This window comes from Triplophysa dalaica, chromosome 2 (genome assembly GCF_015846415.1).
Source record: "Triplophysa dalaica isolate WHDGS20190420 chromosome 2, ASM1584641v1, whole genome shotgun sequence".
Classification (NCBI taxonomy): Eukaryota; Metazoa; Chordata; class Actinopteri; order Cypriniformes; family Nemacheilidae; genus Triplophysa; species Triplophysa dalaica.
In genome coordinates, this window is record NC_079543.1 from 15408057 (window position 1) to 15428602 (window position 20546).

At 38.5% G+C, this 20546-nt stretch overlaps 1 protein-coding gene across 1 annotated transcript in view; it reads left to right on the top strand.

Moving 5' to 3' along the window:
* Window positions 1-20546, top strand: part of vps8 (VPS8 subunit of CORVET complex) — a 219927-nt gene that overhangs the window by 107147 nt on the left and 92234 nt on the right. The window contains exons 21-25 of the mRNA XM_056731464.1: window positions 10539-10761; window positions 10852-10941; window positions 11153-11204; window positions 11302-11344; window positions 17127-17199. Coding sequence (XP_056587442.1) covers window positions 10539-10761; window positions 10852-10941; window positions 11153-11204; window positions 11302-11344; window positions 17127-17199 — 481 coding nt within the window. The remainder of the gene's footprint in view (window positions 1-10538; window positions 10762-10851; window positions 10942-11152; window positions 11205-11301; window positions 11345-17126; window positions 17200-20546) is intronic.

The following is a 20546-nucleotide window of genomic DNA, read 5'->3' on the forward strand; positions in this document are numbered from 1 at the left end:
AAAAAATCTATGCCCACCACTAGTTTATAGTAATAATCTTGGGGAACAGATTCATTTAGAGTAATATAATCATTTGGCTTTAGCCATGTTTCTGTCAAACAGAGCATGTCTATTTTATGATTGGTTATCATATTGTTAACAAAAAGTGCTTTATTTGAGAGAGATCTAATATTAAGCAATCCGAGTCGTAACAGTTGATTGTCTGTATTTTGTTCATGTTCGATTTGTTTAACGTTTATTAAATTACTTTCAAGAGGTTTACACATTATCTTATGTTTGCTAATCCGGGGGACAGACACAGTCTCTATTTTATGTTGTTTGTGAGAAGGGATTATTACATGTTGTATATTTTGTGTATTCTGTAACGTGAGACGGCAAGCAGACCGTCTTAAGACATTCTGTCTCCTTCCTGACCTGGGCCCCAGGTAGTCACCCTTTAGCATTATTAAGACTGTGTACCAAATTTCTAGAGAGGAGGGAAACCCCATCCCCGGAGGGATGGAGACCATCTCGTTTCAACAGGTCAGGTCTGCCCTCAAAACTCTTCCAGTTATTTATAAAATCTATATTATTCTGCAGGCACCACTCACAGACAACCAGCCATTTAGTGATGATAATCTGCTTTAAATCTCATCACCACGGTAAACAGTGAGGGGGCCAGAGAATATTACAGTGTCTGACATCGTGCTTGCAAGCTCACAAACCTCTTTAATATTATCTTTAGTGATCTCCGATTGACGGAGTCTAACATCATTTGTGACAACATGAATAACAATCTTACTGAATTTACGATTAGCCTTAGCCAGCACATTTAAATTTGACTTGATATCAGGCGCTCTGGTTCCCGGTAAACATTTGACTATGGTGGCTGGTGCCTCTATGTTAACGTTCCAGACAATAGAATCACCGATCACTAGGGCACTTTCAGCAGGTTTCTCAGTCGGTGCGTCACTGAGCGGGTCAAACCTGTTCGAGACTTTAATCTGAACGGTTGAGTGATGTTTTGTCTTGCAACTATGCCGTCTCACGGTCACAAAGTAACACTCTTACTATCCTCAAAAAAAGATTGGATGCGAGACTCTAATTCTAAGATTTTCTCCGTCAGTTTAAACTACTTCCCTGCATTTATCGCATGTAAAACCTTCGTCGCTGACAGAGAAGGCTAAACTAAACATATGACATGAGGTGCAAGTAACAACAATAGGAATAGAAGCCACCCACCCAGCAAAAAATGGTCGAAAATACGTCGAAAAGACGTCATTGCCAGACGTCCAAACAACGTCGAAATGTGGTTGAAAAGTGAAAGGTGAAACGACGTCTTTTTTCTTCGCGTCGTTGATAAGACGCCTTTTTCCGGTCATTGAGAAGATTTTTCGTTTTTTGAAAGACGTCTATAAAAAGTTTTGTATTTTTCCAGACTTGAATTTAACTTCATTTTAAGCATAAAATCATTTTTATGTATTCAATATTATATTATATATCTCAAAATAAGAAAACTGACTAAAAGTACTACAAAACATTTATTGTCAGTTACATAACATACAAATGATCGAAACATTTGAATAACAAAGTGTAATAAGAACACTTTAGTTTGCACGGTGCCCACTATCGCCAGATCGCCAAAGGGGCCGTGTGGTCTCGCATGGCTTTGACTATGATGTGGTCGGTGGCCTTGCTGTTTCACATTTTGACTGCGTCTGCAATGACAAAGAAAAACAAATTTGTTCTCAGTTTGTTACTGAAAAGGAATAATTCATTTGTTGTAAAGATGGTTCAGTTCGCATATAGCCTAAATGTAATGCCTCGATTCGCAGGAATATAGATTTACGGCGCCTTCCATACAATAACATTGGACCCGGAAAAGGTATTTTACATTATACGGTTCAGATGTAAACACATAAAAGACAGGAAACCATGTGTGAGCAGTTAATGCAGTAGCCTACATTTAACGGAAATGATGGTCCGTGAACTGTTCTGTGAAAGCGTGAAAAAAACTGTCCCCTCAGACTGTCTGTGTCCTTACTCGATGATTATTGCTATGATTATTATTACTTTCTTCATAATATGTAATTTTCTTTTGTTGTAAGTTATATTCCAGGTTTCGCGGGTTCGCACGCGCAAGCAGCCAAGAAGTACTATTTTAATATATTTTTTATATATGACATTTTTAATGTGTATCTATGGAAACACACCTTGCGTTATACTACCTTATGACAAAAAAGTACATAGATTAGAAAAAAATTGCAGTGCGGCTCCGTAAACCTAGGCTAACTATAGTGGTGTGTGTGGCTCTTTGCTAAAAAGTACACTTTCAAAATATACTTAAATTGTTCTTTTTCCACACATTAAATTTAAAGTTGTATTCTAAAAATTCTGCTTTAGTAACAGTTCCGCTCTAACTAGTAGTCATAGTTGATGTAGCGGAGCTTTCCTGCTCCGGGAGAAGTTATAGTTCACACTTCCTGTTTATTGATTTATGTGCTTTTAATATGCTATATATGTAGGCATATTTAAAATGTATTTAATTACCACCTGTAACTAAGTGGAAACTAAATACAATTTGATCATATTTCATATTCGTGGTGTCTTAAAACAGGGCCGGCCCAGCCTGTGTTGGTGCCCTACACAAGATTTTAGATTGGCTGAGTACACTTATGCTTTTAAGATTATCTCTAGTAATACATTTAATAAAAATTGTATAATTACTAAAAAGTATAAAATTAGTGTACAAACGGAGAGCACTATAAGTACATAATGTAAGTGTACTTTTTTATCATCTGACTAGGCTACATATTTTAATTAATACATTTTAAATGATGTATTTTTTTAACATTCAGTAAATAAGATAGTTTTTATCACATACATTTCTTGAAAAATACTGTGGTATCGTGAATGGACTCAATGAGTCCTTTGCCCGGGTGTATAATTGTCTTATGTTCATTTTATAGATATGACCTTAAATAAAAATTGATTTCCTTGAGTAAACGAAAACATTTATAATTATTAAATATGAGATTAAAAATCTTACCTGTTTCCCTTTTTTTATGTGAGATGTGCAGTGAAGAACCTTCTCACCTAATGATCTTTTTCTTCAATGGCATACAAAATTTAAATTTGAAAAGAACTTTGTTTTAGATCAAGTTTTCATTTTCTCAAATCCACTGCAATCGTGGCCATGTCACAAACCTTATTCAAAATCTCTCCCTTTGTGTTCAGCAGAACAAAGACATTAACACAGGTTTGGGACAATTAGTAAATTATGACAGAATCATAATTTTTGGATTACCTATTCTGAATTTGCCTCAAAGAAGCTAATTTTGTAGTTTCATCTAAACATATAACACAGTTTATTGTAAAGTTCCATTAATGTGCAGCAACTGAAAAGCAAGAGTTTGGTTTTGGATGAGAAAAGATAATTTTTGTGCTTTGGTCAACGACTTCGTCAATATTGATTGACAATGATGATCAGGCATAACATTAATGCTTGTTTTTGGCGCTGTAAAAGCTGTAATTTTGTATAACAAAAACCGGAAAAAACTAATGCACTCTGTAAATTGCGGAGAACGGGAATTGCGTGATAAATAAGGGAAACTCTCACGAATGCAACATTATGAGCAACTATTAATAACTAATCGACCAACCTTAAGAAACGTCTGAAAGGTATGTGCATCTCGAAAAAGCGGGGAAAACACTTTATAAAAATGAATTAGCAGTCACAACGTTATTTTTATGGATATTTTAAATTTAATATTAAGACTTCCATTGTAAGAATAACGACTCATTAAATAAATATTTGTGTTCTTTAGCCACATTGTTGAACTAGTTAAATTATATCTTAAGAAATAGTCGCAACACACGTTTTTATCAAGAAACTAATGCAAAGTGATTTTCTTTTCATATCAATATTAGTAATATATGTGGTCCAAAACAAGCCTCCGATCTAGGATTTTGACCAAATCGGACGGATTTAAAAACGGCAAATTTTCAACGACTATTTTTGGACTAAAGTTGGATGAAATTTAGACGGACCAAAATAAGACCAAATTTCGATGTCGATTTTTAGGCTAATTTCGACCAAATTTCAACGGAACAAAAAATGACCAATTTTTTCGACGCCGATTTTTGGGCTTATTTCCACCAAGTTTCTATCGACCAAAAAAAGACCAAATTTTTAAGTCGATTTTTGGTCTAAAAGACGGCCAGGACGGGCTGACTTGATTTAGCCCAAAAAAAGACGTCCAAATGACGTCTAGTGCTGGGTGGGGCATGACTCACCGGGTGCAATCCTAATTTACCAAGGTTGCTTGATGAGTCTTAGTATATACGCTTAAAAAGAGAAACAGTTAGCACACAAGACAAATAGGGGGAGATGATATTCCACAGTGTAGACAGAAGGCAAGCTAAAACGCTAATACTATGCTAGCGGCGTTACATTTCAATTAATATAGGTTTAGAATATAAAGTTATAAATAATTCGGCAACGACAGTGATAGGTAACGATAGTAAAATTCACTAATATTAAGACCAAGAAAAATGTGAGGTAAAGCAAGTGTCAGAGGATACAAACTAGCTGCCGGCAGCGATGCAATCAGGAACCGGAAACACTGGATTAGGGAACATTTGTAAAGGTAGGATGTAAGGAATTCACATTAAGTAATATCTTATATGATGGCCCAAATTCAGGAAAACGACTTAGTGCAGTATGGAGATTTATGAGGACAGTGAGGTAATATGAAAATATAGACATTTCTCTTCACTCTTTCATCACAGTAGGTGATGAAATTCACTAAAGTTGGTTTCCAATCTGCCTTAAAACCTACAAAGAAGTATGGCCAGAATTACTTTTCGTGAAGAAACCGAATAGACTTTATTCGCATAACACGGTTTAAAAAAAATAAGCAGTCATTCCGCAATATTTCTTTTATCGGCATTTAGAAAATATTGCGTTTCCTGTAGGTCATGTAATTACCAAAATAGTATCAATGTAGTACTAAACTGGACCGTCCTTTTAGTTGGTACAGGCGACGTCATGAATTGATCATTTAATGATAATGAAATTATGTGCATGGAACGTGTCAGCTACGTTGATGGGTGCAGCTCATGAAAATAATATTCGAAGATTGATGAGAACTGTTGTGTACTCGTTTTTTATTTACACATCTGTCAAATCAACTCAGCCACACGCATGCTGACATTCTGAACAGCGACTTATACTTCCCGTTTCCCAAGATGCATTCCACTTTTCTTAAAGGTACAGAACATCATTCCAGTACATGACATCCCCCCCAAAGTCGGATAAAGAACTAAAACAATTAAACTTTAGCTCCTTAAGATAAAGTGTTCCCTGCATTTGGTAGAACAAATAACATACTCCCTTAACTTAGAATTATCACATTTCTAACATAGTTTCTTAACAATTAACAGGTCAAAAAAACAGTGTTGTATATCAACCAATTACAAAGTCAGCAAATCTTTGAGGCAATTTCTTTTCCCTTTGGGGCTTGACACATATAGTGTTTTGGTTACACATCACATTAGGCACACGTCTCTCTGTGTCCTCAGGTAATGTCTGTTGTTCTGCATTCATAGCGCAGTCACCACAACCCACGTTCTTGCTATCCTGGTTGCTTTCTGTCTCTCGCTCTACATATTTCTTCACAAACACTGTGTTGCGAGTGTATTGAGCTCCCGTAGGTGATTTAACAATTACTTGGTTCCCAGCTTTGCTGACCACTGTGTGGGGTGTTGCATTAAACGGTGTGGTAAACTTGTCGATCTTGTCCTGCCTCAACAGGACTTGGTCTCCAACCCTGACATCAGAGTATTCTGCTTTGCGATGTTCATCTGCATACAGTTTGTATCTCCCCTTTTTCTCAACATCACGGTCTTGAACCTCAAGATCTGTTTCCACTGACGTAAGATCTGGTAACTTGCCTCTCATCCTTCTTTTAAACAGAAGCTCAGCAGGGCTTTTGCCTGTTGTATTATGCACAATTCCCCTGTACACTGTGACATACTTCCTGAGCTCTTTTTGCCAGTCAAGTCCATCCGACGGTGCAATTTTGATTCGTTTCATGATCGAAGCATTTTGGCGCTCAACTTCGCCATTCGCTTGGGCCCATTTAGGTGTGGTTTTCAGATGTTTGATTCCATTAGTTTCACAGAAATCCTTGAACTCATCTGACCTGAACTGAGGCCCATTGTCCGATTTCAATGTGAGTGGGAGTCCATGTCGGCTGAATATATCCTCAAGACAGTCAATCACCTTTGCTGTTGTTGTGGTGGTCAGTATCTCATATTCATAGTACCTACTGTAGTAATCCACTACAACAAGAATTGAGTGTTTTGATGGCAAAGGTCCAAGTAAATCTATTGCCAAATCTTGCCACGGTCCATCTGGCAATGGTAAAGGCCTCAATGGTTCTTGAGCATCAGGGCGAGACACAATTTGACAACCATGACATGACTTGCAATACCTCTCAGCGGCTTTTTCCATGCCCGGCCACCATACTTTTGTTCTTAGATGTTGTTTGGTTCCAACAATACCAATATGACCCTCATGTGCCAGTGCAACCGCTCGTGCTTGTATTGTTTTAGGAAGAACAATACGCGTTCCACGTAAGACCAGAAAACCTACAACACACAGCTCGCTAGCTACAGGTGCATATGTCATACACCTCTCAAAATGTCCACTTTCAATTGCTTTTCTCACCTCTTTGAGTTCTGGATCTTTTTCTGAGGCTTCCTCAACTTCCCTTGTGGTTAAGGCTCTCGGGGTGGCACTAACAGCTACAAATCTCACATAATCATCCGATTCATGCAAGTGTCTCTCTCTCATTGCTGTGCTTCCAAGGAGTCTCGATAAGGGATCAGCAATGTTTTCCTTTCCTGAAACATAGACAACTTTAAAGTTGTAAGGTTGAAGACGCAAAACCCATCTCTCCACCCGGGCACAGGGCTTGGAGCGTTGACCGTTTATTGACTCTAACGGCTTATGGTCGGTGACAAGATCAAATTGTCTCCCATATACATAGGGGTGAAGCCTTTCACAGGCCCACACAAGGGCAAGGGCCTCCTTCTCAGTCTGAGAGTACCTTCTCTCACAGTCTGTTAGGCTTCTACTGATGTAGCAAATTGGCACCATTTGTCCTTTTTGACTCTGTATCAGTACAGCACCCAATCCCACAGGGCTGGCGTCAGCTACAACCCGGGTTGGAGCGTCTTTGTCGAAATAAGCTAAAGTCCCTGCTCTTGCAAGTTCTTGTTTCAGGGCTTTGAATGCACTTTTCTGTTCTGTGCCAAAGACAAATTCAGATTCTTTTCTGGTAAGACGTCTCAAGGGCTCTGCCAGTGTTGCAAATTGTGGAATAAATCTACTGCTATAACTGACAAGTCCAAGAAAACTTCGAACTTCTGAGACATTTTGTGGTTCTCTGGCCTCTACTACAGCTCTGACCCTCTCTTCGGTAGGCCCGATGCCTTTCTGTGTGAGAAGAATTCCCATAAAGTTAAGGCGATCCATGCTGAATTGGCATTTTAAAGGATTCAGAGTTAGTCCACACTCTTTAAGACGTTTCAAGACGGCCTGGAGACGTTGGTTATGTGTTTCGCTGTCAGGCGCATGCACAATCACATCATCTGATATGTTTTCAACTCCCTCTATTCCAGCAAGAGCAGACGCTATCTCATGTTGGTATTGTTCACTTGCAGATGATACTCCAAAAATCAGTCGTTTGTATCGGTACACCCCATTATGGACTGCAAATGTTGTAATCTGGCGAGACTCTGGTGTTAACTCCAGTTGATGATATCCCCACTTGAGATCCAGCTTGCTAAAGACCATGGATCCATTCATGCTTTGCAAAAGTTCATCTACAGTGGGGATGGGGTATCGTTCCCTGATGATTGCTTGATTGGCTTGTCGCATGTCAAGACAAAGTCTGATTTCAGAGTTGGCTTTTGGCACAATTACTACTGGATTAACCCATGGTGTTGGCCCATTTACTTCTTCAATAATGTCCATTTCTAAGAGTTCTTTTATTTTTTCCTCTACTGGACTCCTAAGATTAAATGGTAGTCGCCTTAAAGGCTGGGCCACTGGCTTAACTTTCGGGTCAATGTATAAGCTAATTTGTTTGGTTTTCAGCTTACCGACTCCTTGAAAAACTTCTGGGTACTGCGAACGAAGTGATTGTTTGAGATCCATTACTGCTGCAATGTTTGTGCCAATCTTTAGCACTCCAAGTTTCATGGCAGTGTCTCTCCCTAATAGCGGTTCTCCATTGCCTTTGATGACAATAAACTCAGCATATACCGTCCGGTTGTCTATTCTTGTTTCACACTTGAAAGCTCCCTTTATTGGCAACGGCTGATCAGATGAGTAAGAGAATAATTTTCTCTCCATTTCTGGGATGTACGAATGGCATTTGATATTACTTGATTTCAATTTCTCCCATGTGCTTTCATCAATGATATTGCTGGTTGCGCCTGAGTCTACAAGCATCTTCAAATTGACATTTCCCAAGCACACATTCAGTCTATCGTCCATGTTTTTATCTTGGATAACAAATGCATATTCAGGTTGTGCCTCAACTTGGTTGACTGTTTGCTGCTTTACATTTTTGGATTTGCACATTTTTGAGAAGTGATCTCTTCCTTTACATTTATGGCATGTCTGACCTCTCGCGGGACATTTAGAATCTCTTCCTAAGTGATCTGTATTTCCACATCGATAGCATTGTTTATTTGACTTACTGCATTCTGCTCGTTGTTTTCCTTTGAAGTTTCTTTTTTTCCAGACGCGGTTAACAGACTCTATCCGTTCACAGAGCGCAGCGACCTCTAACGCGCGATCCAGTGTAAGATTGGGTCCTTCCTCGAGGAGTTTACGGCGTACATAAGTCGATGAGCCTTTGCCTACGATCGCGTCCCGAATTTGATTATTCATGTCCTCCCCAAACGCACAGTCTCTTGCTGCCTGTCTGAGACGCGTTGTAAACTGCTGAACCGTCTCAACGGAGTTTTGGGAAAGTTTATAAAATGTCTGCCTTGCATATGCGTTATTCACTCGTGGGACGAAGTATGCGTTCAAACCTGTAACAGCTGCGTCGTAATCAGCAGCACCGCCCGTATCGGCCAGAGTTGAAAAAATATCCTGAACATCTGGTCCAGCATGATGTAAAAGTAGTGCTCTGCGCCGCTGACGAACTGCTGCTGTAGCCTCCGCCTCGATTATAAGTCCTTTCCCGTCCGCGTAAAGTTCAAACGATGTCAGCCATCTCGTCCATCTTGGACCAAGAGTTGCGGGATCTTTGTAGCACTCAAACGTAGGAATACCTGACTTTTCCATCGCATGCAATCAGTGCTAATATCCACAAAGCTGCATCCTCGTCGCCAATGGTGTGTACTCGTTTTTTATTTACACATCTGTCAAATCAACTCAGCCACACGCATGCTGACATTCTGAACAGCGACTTATACTTCCCGTTTCCCAAGATGCATTCCACTTTTCTTAAAGGTACAGAACATCATTCCAGTACATGACAAGAACTATTCGAAAATTATTCGAAATTCGCACCCCTCCCCCACATGGACGCATTTACAGTATTACACACACATAAATGGAGAGAGACCATTTACGCTTTAAATCCAGGACCACACACTGCTTTATTTATTATGGAATAGGCAATCTTACATCAAGCCATACATTAAGGTAACGTGCTGAAACATTAATATATTAACAACCGAATGACGGCACTTATTAACAGTACATCGATCAGCATCAACCGCTCATAATGCTAGGCCATTTCCTTGAAAAATATGTGCATTCACATTTATACCAACTAAATAACAACAGTGTGATTGATCAATAAAAATATAATAAAGCCATAAAGATTTAAGAACAGACTTAAAACGCGTTAAAACATATTAAACAGCTAAACACCAGTACAAGAACAAGATTGAGGATCAGGACTGAACATCATCACAGGCTTCAAACGTAATAAAAACTATGCTGTGAAATCCACTGCCTCACTCCCGGACGAGTTAAACACGTTTTATGCTCGTTTCGAGGAAAATAACACTGCCAGTGCAGTAAGAACCCCCGCGATCGAGGCAGAAGAAGAATAGAGGAAGAATATGTATGGTATCAGGGTTAACTTTGGTAACTATGTGGATTTTAAGGATTGTGTTCATAATTGTTAATTACTTAATTATTACAATTATCACACTGTTAAATGTTTTAACCAAAATTGGTAAATAATATAATGAATTGTAACTGTTGTTATGATTTTTCTATGAGACCATACATCATATACTGTAAGGTTCTTCACAAGGCATTTTGCCTGCATTAAGAATGTAGTTATCATGCATTATAAGGCTTTATCAGATTTTGCTCCCAGATCTCGCTCTTTTAAATTTTAAGGTATAATGTTTATCAGGGAAATTTGTCTAAAAAGAAAAAGCTATTTTTTCGTGACATTAGACACAAAAAGTATGTATATAATTGTTTTTACAAATATGATCATTCTTCTGCTTAGGGACCTACTGTTTAATGAAATTTACCCTCGGCTGGTGGAGAACTCTGTTGCCAGGGGTGTGTTTTTGGAGAGTCTGGAGCCATACATTTTAAATGAAAGGATTGGCTGTCTCACTGCACCTGTCATGAGAGACCTTCTCAGCTATTTCCACGAAAATGGCATGATGGAGAGTGTGGAGGGATGCCTTGTCCATATGGACATCACAAACCTGGATATAAAACAGGTGTGTGTGTTAAAACTCTCATAAATTCAGCTCTTTGTAATTTCTATTGTTTGCTTTAACATATTTACTTTTAAATGTGGATGTTTTCAGGTAGTGAAGATGTGCTGGGATAACCAGCTGTATGATGCCATGATCTATGTTTTCAACAGTGGCATAAATGATTATGTCAGTCCCATGGAGGTATGAAAATAAGTGTGCTGTTGAAGTGGTTTTATTCCTATGTTCTGTGCATTCACTTGAAGTGTTAATTGCTGACAAAGCAGAGAGCAGTGCTTTTAACCTTTGTGTTTTTAATTTACAAAATATGAAAACTAAAAATTATACAAAAACATGCATTTAAATAAATGTTAGTTTATCCCCAATTAAGTGTTTTGCTTTCTTACGGTTTCAGAAACTCTTCCAGGCAATTTGTCCTCCTCTGCATGAAGGAAAGCCTCTCACAGGTTGAACACAGAACTTAACTACATGTCTATAGGCACATATGGACACCAGTTAAGCAAAAATGCACATAATTATGTTGTCATGCTTTTCTATCCACAGATGAGCATGTTGTAATAGGAAATAAACTGCTGGTATACATCAGGTGAGGTGATGGTGACATAAATACTGGTCAAAAAGGAATGTTTAACCCAAAAATTAAATGTCTTTTACATTCTCGTTATTCCAAACCTGTCTAAATGTTTTCTGTTGAACACAATAGTAGTTGTTGTTTATTCTACTATGGTTGTTAATGGGGTAGTTGTAAATGGCCTCGTTTAGCTGCCACAACTCTATATAATGACAAAAAACGCTTTCATACACTCATACTTTCATACTCTACCCGCCAATTCTCTAGTCCAAAGGATATGCATCGATGTCACTTTCCCTAAATCTTTTATTTTTTATTCCTCAACTTACTGTGAGTCAAGTGATTATTTGTACAACTCGTGATTACTGTTCTAGAAACACTGCTGCTTTCAGTCTTTTTGCCACTCAGAGCCCTTTTTTGTTCCTTTATTATTATTATTAGGGCCCTATTGTTTTTCGTTTATTGTTAACTCAACTCAACTTAATTTATAAAGCGTTTTTTACAAATTTCATTGTTACAAAGCTGTACATGAAACATATTGACTATAAACAAAACATTAAAGTAAAATAAACAAGTAAAACTAAAAATGTGAACACACACAGAATACACACACGCAAAGACAGGTTCAAACACACCTGCATGCATAACACAACTCCAAGTGCACCCACGCACACACACTGCGTGGTTTAAAGATAAAGGAGAGAGAAACACAGGTCAAATATTATACACACTATAAATTCCCATTTTTAATAATTAATCAATCAAAGCAGAATGTTACATTTTAAAGTAATAATAATAAATACAAAAACGTTCTATTCTGAGGCTAGTGTCAGCAGCCAAACCCCCCCCCCTCCCGTCAGACAAACAGTGCAAAACAGAATGCAAACGGTGCCTGCAGGAAGGAAGACTGTTCCAAAGTTTAGGCACTAGATAGGAAAATGATCTACATTTGCACTTAATTTTGAAATTCTAGGTATTACCAACTGACGGGGCCCTAAGAATGTAGTATACGACTGTAATACAAGATAAGATCACTCAGGTACTGAGGAACTTAACCATTTAGGACTTTATAGGTAATCAGTAAGATTTTAAAGTTAATGCTTTGCTTAATAGGTAACCACTGCAATGTTGATAGAACTGGGCTAATATGCTCATACTTTTTTGTACGTGTAAGAACTCGAGCTGCCGCGTTTTGAACCAGTTGCAGTTTTTGTAATAGGCCTGCAGGGCAATGACCTATAAGTGCATTACAGTAATCTAGTCTTGATGTCATGAATGCAAGAATTAATTTCTCTGCATCTGACAGTGACCGCATATGACGTAGTTTAGATATATTCTTAAAATGAAAAAATGCAAATTTACAGGTGTTGGCAACATGGCCCTCAAATGACAGATTACTATGGAATACAATGCCAAGATTCTTAGCTGACGATGAGGATTTTATGGAGCATCCGTCAATAGTTAAGCAGTATTCTTGGTTGTTACGTATTGTGGTTTTTGGTCCAGTAAGTAACACTTCTGTTTTGTCAGAGTTCAGTAGTAAAAAATTGTTACTCATCCAGTTTTTTAAATCAACTATGCATTCCTTTATTCGATGGAACTGCTGGGTTTCATGAGGCTTCAAGAAAATATAAAGTTGAGTATCATCAGCATAACAGTGAAAGCTAATTCCGTGTCACTTATTTATATCTCCTAGAGGTAGCATATACAGTTGAAAGAAAAAGTATGTGAACCCTTTGGGCTTACTTGGATTTCTTCATAAATTGGTCATAAAATGTGTTCTGATATTCATCTAAGTCACAACAATAGAGAAACACAGTCTGCTTAAACTAATACCGCACAAACATTATACGTTTTCATGTTTTTATTGAACACAACATGTAAACATTCATAGTGCAGGGTGGAAAAAGTATGTGAACCTTTGGGTTTAATAACTGGTTGACCCTCCTTTGGCAGCAATAACCTCAACCAAACGTTTCCTATAGTTGCAGATCAGACCTGGACAACGGTCAGGAGAAAGTTTGGACCATTCCTCTTTACAAAAGTGTTTCAGTTCAGCAATATTCTTGGGATGTCTGGTGTGAATCGCTCTCTTGAGGTCATGCCACAGCATCTCAAACGGGTTGAGGTCAGGACTCTGACTGGGCCACTCCAGAAGGCGTATGTTCTTCTGTTGAAGCCATTCTGTTCTTGATTTACTTCTATGCTTTGGGTCGTTGTCCTGTTGCATCATCCATCCTCTGTTAAGCTTCAGTTGGCGGACAGATGGTCTTAAGTTTTCTTGCAAAATGTCTTGATAAACTTTGGAATTCATTTTTCCATCGATGACAGTAATCCGTCCAGGGCCTGAGGCAGCAAAGCAGCCCCAAACCATGATGCCCCCTCCACCATATTTCACAGTTGGGATGAGGTTTTGATGTTGGTGTGCTGTGCCTTTTTTTCTGCACACATTGCGTTGTGTGTTCTTTCCAAACAACTAAATTTTGGTTTCATCTGTCCACAGAATGTTTTGCCAGTAGTGCTGTGGAACATCCAGGTGCTCTTTTGCAAACTTCAAACGTGCTGCAATGTTTTTTTTTGTACAGCAGTGGCTTCCTCCGTGGCGTCCTCCCATGAAGTCCATTCTTGTTTAATGTTTTCCTTATTGTAGATTTGTCAACAAAAATGTTAGCATGTGCCAGAGATTTCTGTAAGTGTTTAGCTGACACTCTAGGATTCTTCTTCACCTCATTGAGCATTCTGCGCTGTGCTCTTGCAGTCATCTTTACAGGACGACCACGCCTAGGGAGTGTAGCAACAGTGCCGAACTTTCTCCATTTGTAGACAATCTGTCTTACCGTGGACACATGGACATCAAGGCTTTTAGATATACTTTTGTAGCCCTTTCCAGCTTTATGTAAGTCAACAATTCTTGATTGTAGGTCTTCTGAGGGCTCTTTTGTGCGAGGCATGGTTCACATCAGACAACGCTTCTTCAGAACAGCAAACTCAAAACTGGTGTGTGTTTTTTATTGGACAGGCCAGCTTTAATCAACACATCCAATCTCATCACATTGATTGGACCCCAGGTTGGCTGACTCCTGGCTCCAATTAGCTCTTGGAGAAGTCATTAGCCTAGGGTTTCACATACTTTTTCCACCCTGCACTATGAATGTTTACATGTTGTGTTCAATAAAAACATGAAAACGTATAATGTTTGTGCGGTATTAGTTTAAGCAGACTGTGTTTCTCTATTGTTGTGACTTAGATGAAGATCAGAACACATTTTATGACCAATTTATGAAGAAATCCAAGTGAGCCCAAAGGGTTCACATACTTTTTCTTTCAACTGTATAATGCGAAGAGCAGAGGCCTTAAGACTGAGCCCTGTGGTACACCGTACTGGACTTGCGATTTGCTGGACACATCATTGTTTATTGCCGCAAATTGAAAACGGTCAGATAAATAATACTTAAACCATTTCAATGCTATTCCATTAATGCCGACGTACTTTTCGAGTCTGTGTAGGAGTATGCTGGTGTCAAATGCAGCACTAAGGTCTAGCAGCACCAATACGAAATACAGCCACGGTCAGACGCTAAAAGCAGATCCTTTGTAACTCTGATCAAAGCAGTCTCTGTACTGTGACATGCTCGAAATCCAGACTGGAATTCTTCATTAATGTCATTCCTTTGGAGGAAGGAGCATAACTGAGTTGAAACTATTTTTTCAAGAACTTTAGATATAAAAGGTAAATTCGATATAGGCCTGTAATTCCCTAGTTTTCTTCGGTCAAGTTTTTTTTTTTTACAAGGGGCCTTATAACAGCCACCTTAAATGCTTTAGGCACATGTCCTAATGTCAGAGATGAGTTAATAATACTAAGAAGAGGTTCTATAATTTCTGGGAGCATTTCTTTCAGTAGTTTTGTAGGTATAGGGTCTAGCACGCATGTTGTTGATTTGGATGATCTAATGATTTTGGAGAGTTCATCGTGATCTACTGTTTAAAATAATTGCAATTTCTCCTTAGGGGTGCTGTAATTAGTTTGTTCAGCGGGTTTCACTTCTGGTTGCATTGTTATAATTTTTTCTCTAATGTCTTGGATTTTACTAGTGAAGCAGTTCATAAATTCATCACTGTTATGCTGATAATCAGAATCTGAAGTCGCTGACTACTTATTTTTTGCTAATTTAGCCAGGGTGTTAAATAAAAACCTAGGGTTGTGATGGTTTTCTTCTATAAGTGATGAAAAGTAGGCGGATCTAGATGTTTTTATGGCATTCCTGTATTTTCGAGTACTATCCTTCCATGCTATACAAAATACCTCTAAATTAGTTTTCTTAAAGTTCCGCTCCATTTTATGGGACGCTTTCTTTATAGCCTGAGTGTGTTCATTATACCATGGTGTTGGGCTGCCATTTTTAATCTTTTTTAAACGCAGAGGAGCAACTGTGTCTAATGTTTCTGAGAAGGTAGAGTTAAAATTTTCAATAGTAATTTCAAGATCGTCATTGTTTTTACTCATGCTAGATATTTGAGACAATTCAGGCAGATTGTCGAGAAACGCATCTTAAGTAGTAGAAGTAATCGTTCTACCATATTTGTAACAAGGTGTTTGATATGCAGCCGTAGGCCAGTGAAGCAAACATAATATCAGATAATGATCCGAAATGTCTTCACTCTGCTGAGCGATTTTAACATCGTCCACATTTATACCATAAAACAGTTAAATCTAAAGTATGGTTACGAATGTGAGTGGGTCCTGACACACTGAGAGGTTATAAAATAATTATTGTGAAGTGCAGCGACACCTCTCCCTCTACCTTTTAGACGAGGCTCGTGTTTATAGTAATAATCTTGGGGAACGGATTAATTTAGAGTAATATAATAATCTGTCTTTAGCCATGTTTCTGTCAAACAGAGCATGTCTATTTTATGATCGGTTATCATATCGTTAACAAAAAGTGCTTTATTTGAGAGAGATCTTATATTAAGCAATCTGAGTCGTAACCGTTGATTATCTGTATTTTGTTCATGTTTCATTTGTTTAACGTTTATTAAATTACTTTCAAGAGGTTTACGCATTATTTTATTTTTGCTAATCCGGGGTACAGACACAGTCTCTATTTTATGTTGTTTGTCAGAAGGGATTATTACATGTTGTATATTTTGTGTATTCTGTAACGTGAGACGGCACGCAGACAGTTGGTTAAGCCATTCTATCTCCTTCCTGACCTGGGCCCCAGGTAGTCACCCTTTAGCATTATTAAGACTGTGTGCAAAATTTCTAGAGAGGAGGGAAACCCCGTCCCAGGAGGGATGGAGACCATCTCGTTTCAACAGGTCAGGTCTGCCCTCAAAACTCTTCCAGTTATTTATAAAATCTATATTATTCTGCAGGCAGCACTCAGACAACCAGCCATTTAGTGAAGATAATCTGCTATAAATCTCATCACCACGGTAAGCAGTGAGGGGGCAAGAGTATATTTAAGTCTTTATTTGGGGGCCGCAAAGTGATGGACTCTAAACAAAAGGAGCCCTACAACGGAATAGTTTGAAAACCACTGCCATACAGTATTATTCAACCAGAAATAAGCAAGCCCACACTTTTGTCTAAAATATACACTGGCACCATCTTGTGCAACTAGCCCATAGTGCCCCAGAACTTTTTGGTGTCCCACATTCTTCGAATGGCATTCATTCTTTTGTGTACAGGAGAATTGTTTTTGCAGGTTTGGAATATCTTGGGGGTCAATAAATGATGCTAGATTTTTTAAGCTCTAAATATTTTATCACATTCTGTCTCCTCTGTTAGCTGCTGTCTAGCAGGACGAGCCTATCCTTTAGGGGACATATCTGAAGATCTTGTACCCCAGGTGAAAAAACAGGTTAGTTGTTTGAATATGTCATGTCGGTGTGGGGAAAAGAGAACCCACGTGCAGACAAGATCAAATAAACAAACAATTAAGTTTTTAATAAGCAAAATGTGACGATCCTGTCCTTTCGGTTCTTGGATTTCGTGCCTTGGGACAGGGTTGCTACAGTATCATGTCTTGTGTGTATGTTTTGTTTTATGTGGAGACACGTGGCGGTATGTTTGGATAATTCGCAGCGTGTCATCCTGTGTTCCGTTAAGCTCCGCCCCCTTGTTTCTCCGTTAGGCTCCCTTAGTGTGTTATCTCCGTCACCTGTCTCCCATTAGTGTTTAGTCTTGTCACCTGCCCTTCTCCGTCCCTGTGCAATCTCCCCTCGTTATTATGTCCCTATTTAATACCACTGTTTCCCCTCACACCTTGTTTCGGTTCATTGTATTGTATTTGTCTTTCTTGCCTTGCCCCATGTTCCGGATTATATTTGGATTACCCTGAGTGCTTTTCCTCCCCCGTGAGTTCTGTCCTAGTATTTCGTGTTTTGGACTTATTATTTTATTTGCTATCATGTTTAATTTCTTCCCCTCGTGGAGAGTTTTCTGTTTGTGAGTACTAGTATCTGTTTTGCCCCATCGTGGGTTTTGTTTTGTTATTTAAATAAAATTATTTGCTTTAACTTCGTCTGCCTGCATCTGGGTTCTGCTCATACGTTTCGTGACACAAAATCCCACGAGGGGGTAAAACAACAACAACAGAGGAATATAACACACGGACTGAACAGGAACAATAAACTTACTTGGATTTCTTCATAAATTGGTCATAAAATGTGTTCTGATCTTCATCTAAGTCACAACAATAGAGAAACACAGTCTGCTTAAACTAATATCGCACAAACATTATACGTTTTCATGTTTTTATTGAACACAGCATGTAAACATTCATAGTGCAGGGTGGAAAAAGTATGTGAACCTTTGGGTTTAATAACTGGCCGACCCTCCTTTGGCAGCAATAACCTCAACCTAACGTTTCCTATAGTTGCAGATCAGACCTGCACAACGGTCAGGAGAAATTTTGGACCATTCCTCTTTACAAAAGTGTTACAGTTCAGCAATATTCTTGGGATGTCTGGTGTGAATCGCTCTCTTGAGGTCATGCCACAGCATCTCATCGGGTTGAGGTCAGGACTCTGACTGGGCCACTCCAGAAGGCGTATTTTCTTCTGTTGAAGCCATTCTGTTGTTGATTTACTTCTATGCTTTGGGTCGTTGTCCTGTTGCATCGTCCATCCTCTGTTATGCTTCAGTTGGCGGACAGATGGTCTTAAGTTTTCCTGCAAAATGTCTTTATAAACTTTGGAATTCATTTTTCCATCGATGACAGTAATCCGTCCAGGGCCTGAGGCAGCAAAGCAGCCCCAAACCATTATGCCCCCTCCGCCATATTTCACAGTTGGGATGAGGTTTTGATGTTGGTGTGCTGTGCCTTTTGTTCTCCACACATAGTGTTGTGTGTTCTTTCCAAACAACTAAATTTTGGTTTCATCTCTCCACAGAATGTTTTGCCAGTAGTGCTGTGGAAAATCCAGGTGCTCTTTTGCAAACTGCAAACGTGCTGAAATGTTTTTTTTGGACAGCAGTGGCTTCCTCCGTGGTGTCCTCCCATGAAGTCCATTCTTGTTTAATGTTTTCCTTATTGTAGATTTGTCAACAAAAATGTTAGCATGTGCCAGAGATTTCTGTAAGTGTTTAGCTGACACTCTAGGACTCTTCTTCACCTCAGTGAGCATTCTGCGCTGTGCTCTTGCAGTCATCTTTACAGGATGACCACGCCTAGGGAGTGTAGCAACAGTGCTGAACTTTCTCCATTTGTAGACAATCTGTCTTACCGTGGACACATGGACATCAAAGCTTTTAGATATACTTTTGTAGCCCTTTCCAGCTTTATGTAAATCAACAATTCTTGATCGTAGGTCTTCTGAGGGCTCTTTTGTGCGAGGCATGGTTCACACATCAGACAACGCTTCTTCAGAACAGCAAACTCAAAACTGGTGTGTGTTTTTTATTGGACAGGCCAGCTTTAATCAACACATCCAATCTTATCACATTGATTGGACCCCAGGTTGGCTGACTCCTGGCTCCAATTAGCTCTTGGAGAAGTCATTAGCCTAGGGTTTCACATACTTTTTCCACCCTGCACTATGAATGTTTACATGTTGTGTTCAATATAAACATGAAAACGAATAATGTTTGTGCGGTATTAGTTTAAGCAGACTGTGTTTCTCTATTGTTGTGACTTAGATGAAGATCAGAACACATTTTATGACCAATTTATGAAGAAATCCAAGTAAGCCCAAAGGGTTCACATACTTTTTCTTTCAACTGTATATTATATTATATTATATATTTTGCTTTTAGTTTTACTAATATTTTAAATTAAAGCCTTTTTTATGTTAATTTTAGATTCATTTTTAGCAATTTTGTTATATGATTTTGTTTATTTTTGTTGCTATATAAGATGAATGAATTTTTTGTTTAGTGTTATTTTAGTTTTTGTTCATTATTTAAATGTTAATGCATTTTAGTGTTTTTCTAATAATATTTAGGCTAGCAGAAATATGTCCAAAGTTTAAAACTAAACTAAACTAAAATAACCTTGGATGCCTCACTGAGCTCTTTACCACTGCATGGGCAGAGGACTGGGCTATAAACAAAGTTGCATAAGTTGTGGTCAAATTTTGACATACACCCTGCAAATCTGAAATGTTGCGAATTGCAGTTTTATTTGCTTGTTTTAAGCACAAATTCACTGAAATGTCATATTTTAGTCGGGATCAGGTGGGGGAATTAACATATCGCTTGTTCTTTTTTAGAAAAAGAAACAGTCTCCAAAGAGATGCCATGAACAAGTTTTTGGTGTAGGAAGATACAGAAGGGAGATGCGAGATGTTCCCGGTCGAAATCTAATTTCATAAAGAGGCATTCATGAGTTTGAAATGACCAATTGACATTGAGCAGGGGAAGGTTAATTTGCCCAACTTAACAGTTCATTTGCTACTTTATGGCCTCCTAGACATTTGCAAAATATAACTCTGATTATAATGAGGAGATTGAAATTTTATTACTGTAGTGAAACCTATATCATTAAACAGGATATTAGAAAAGGAGTAGTTACATAGTAAACATTATATGAACTGTAAAATTGTAAATCATCCCAATGTGTGGAAACAAACAAAGCCTGAATCAAACTTGCTTATTTACTGGTCAGTACTAGATCATTTAAAATTGGCAAGCGCACCAACATACAACAGGGATATTTAAATATATTTGCATAAAGGACAGTTTTGGTGTGTTTTTTTGTCACAGATG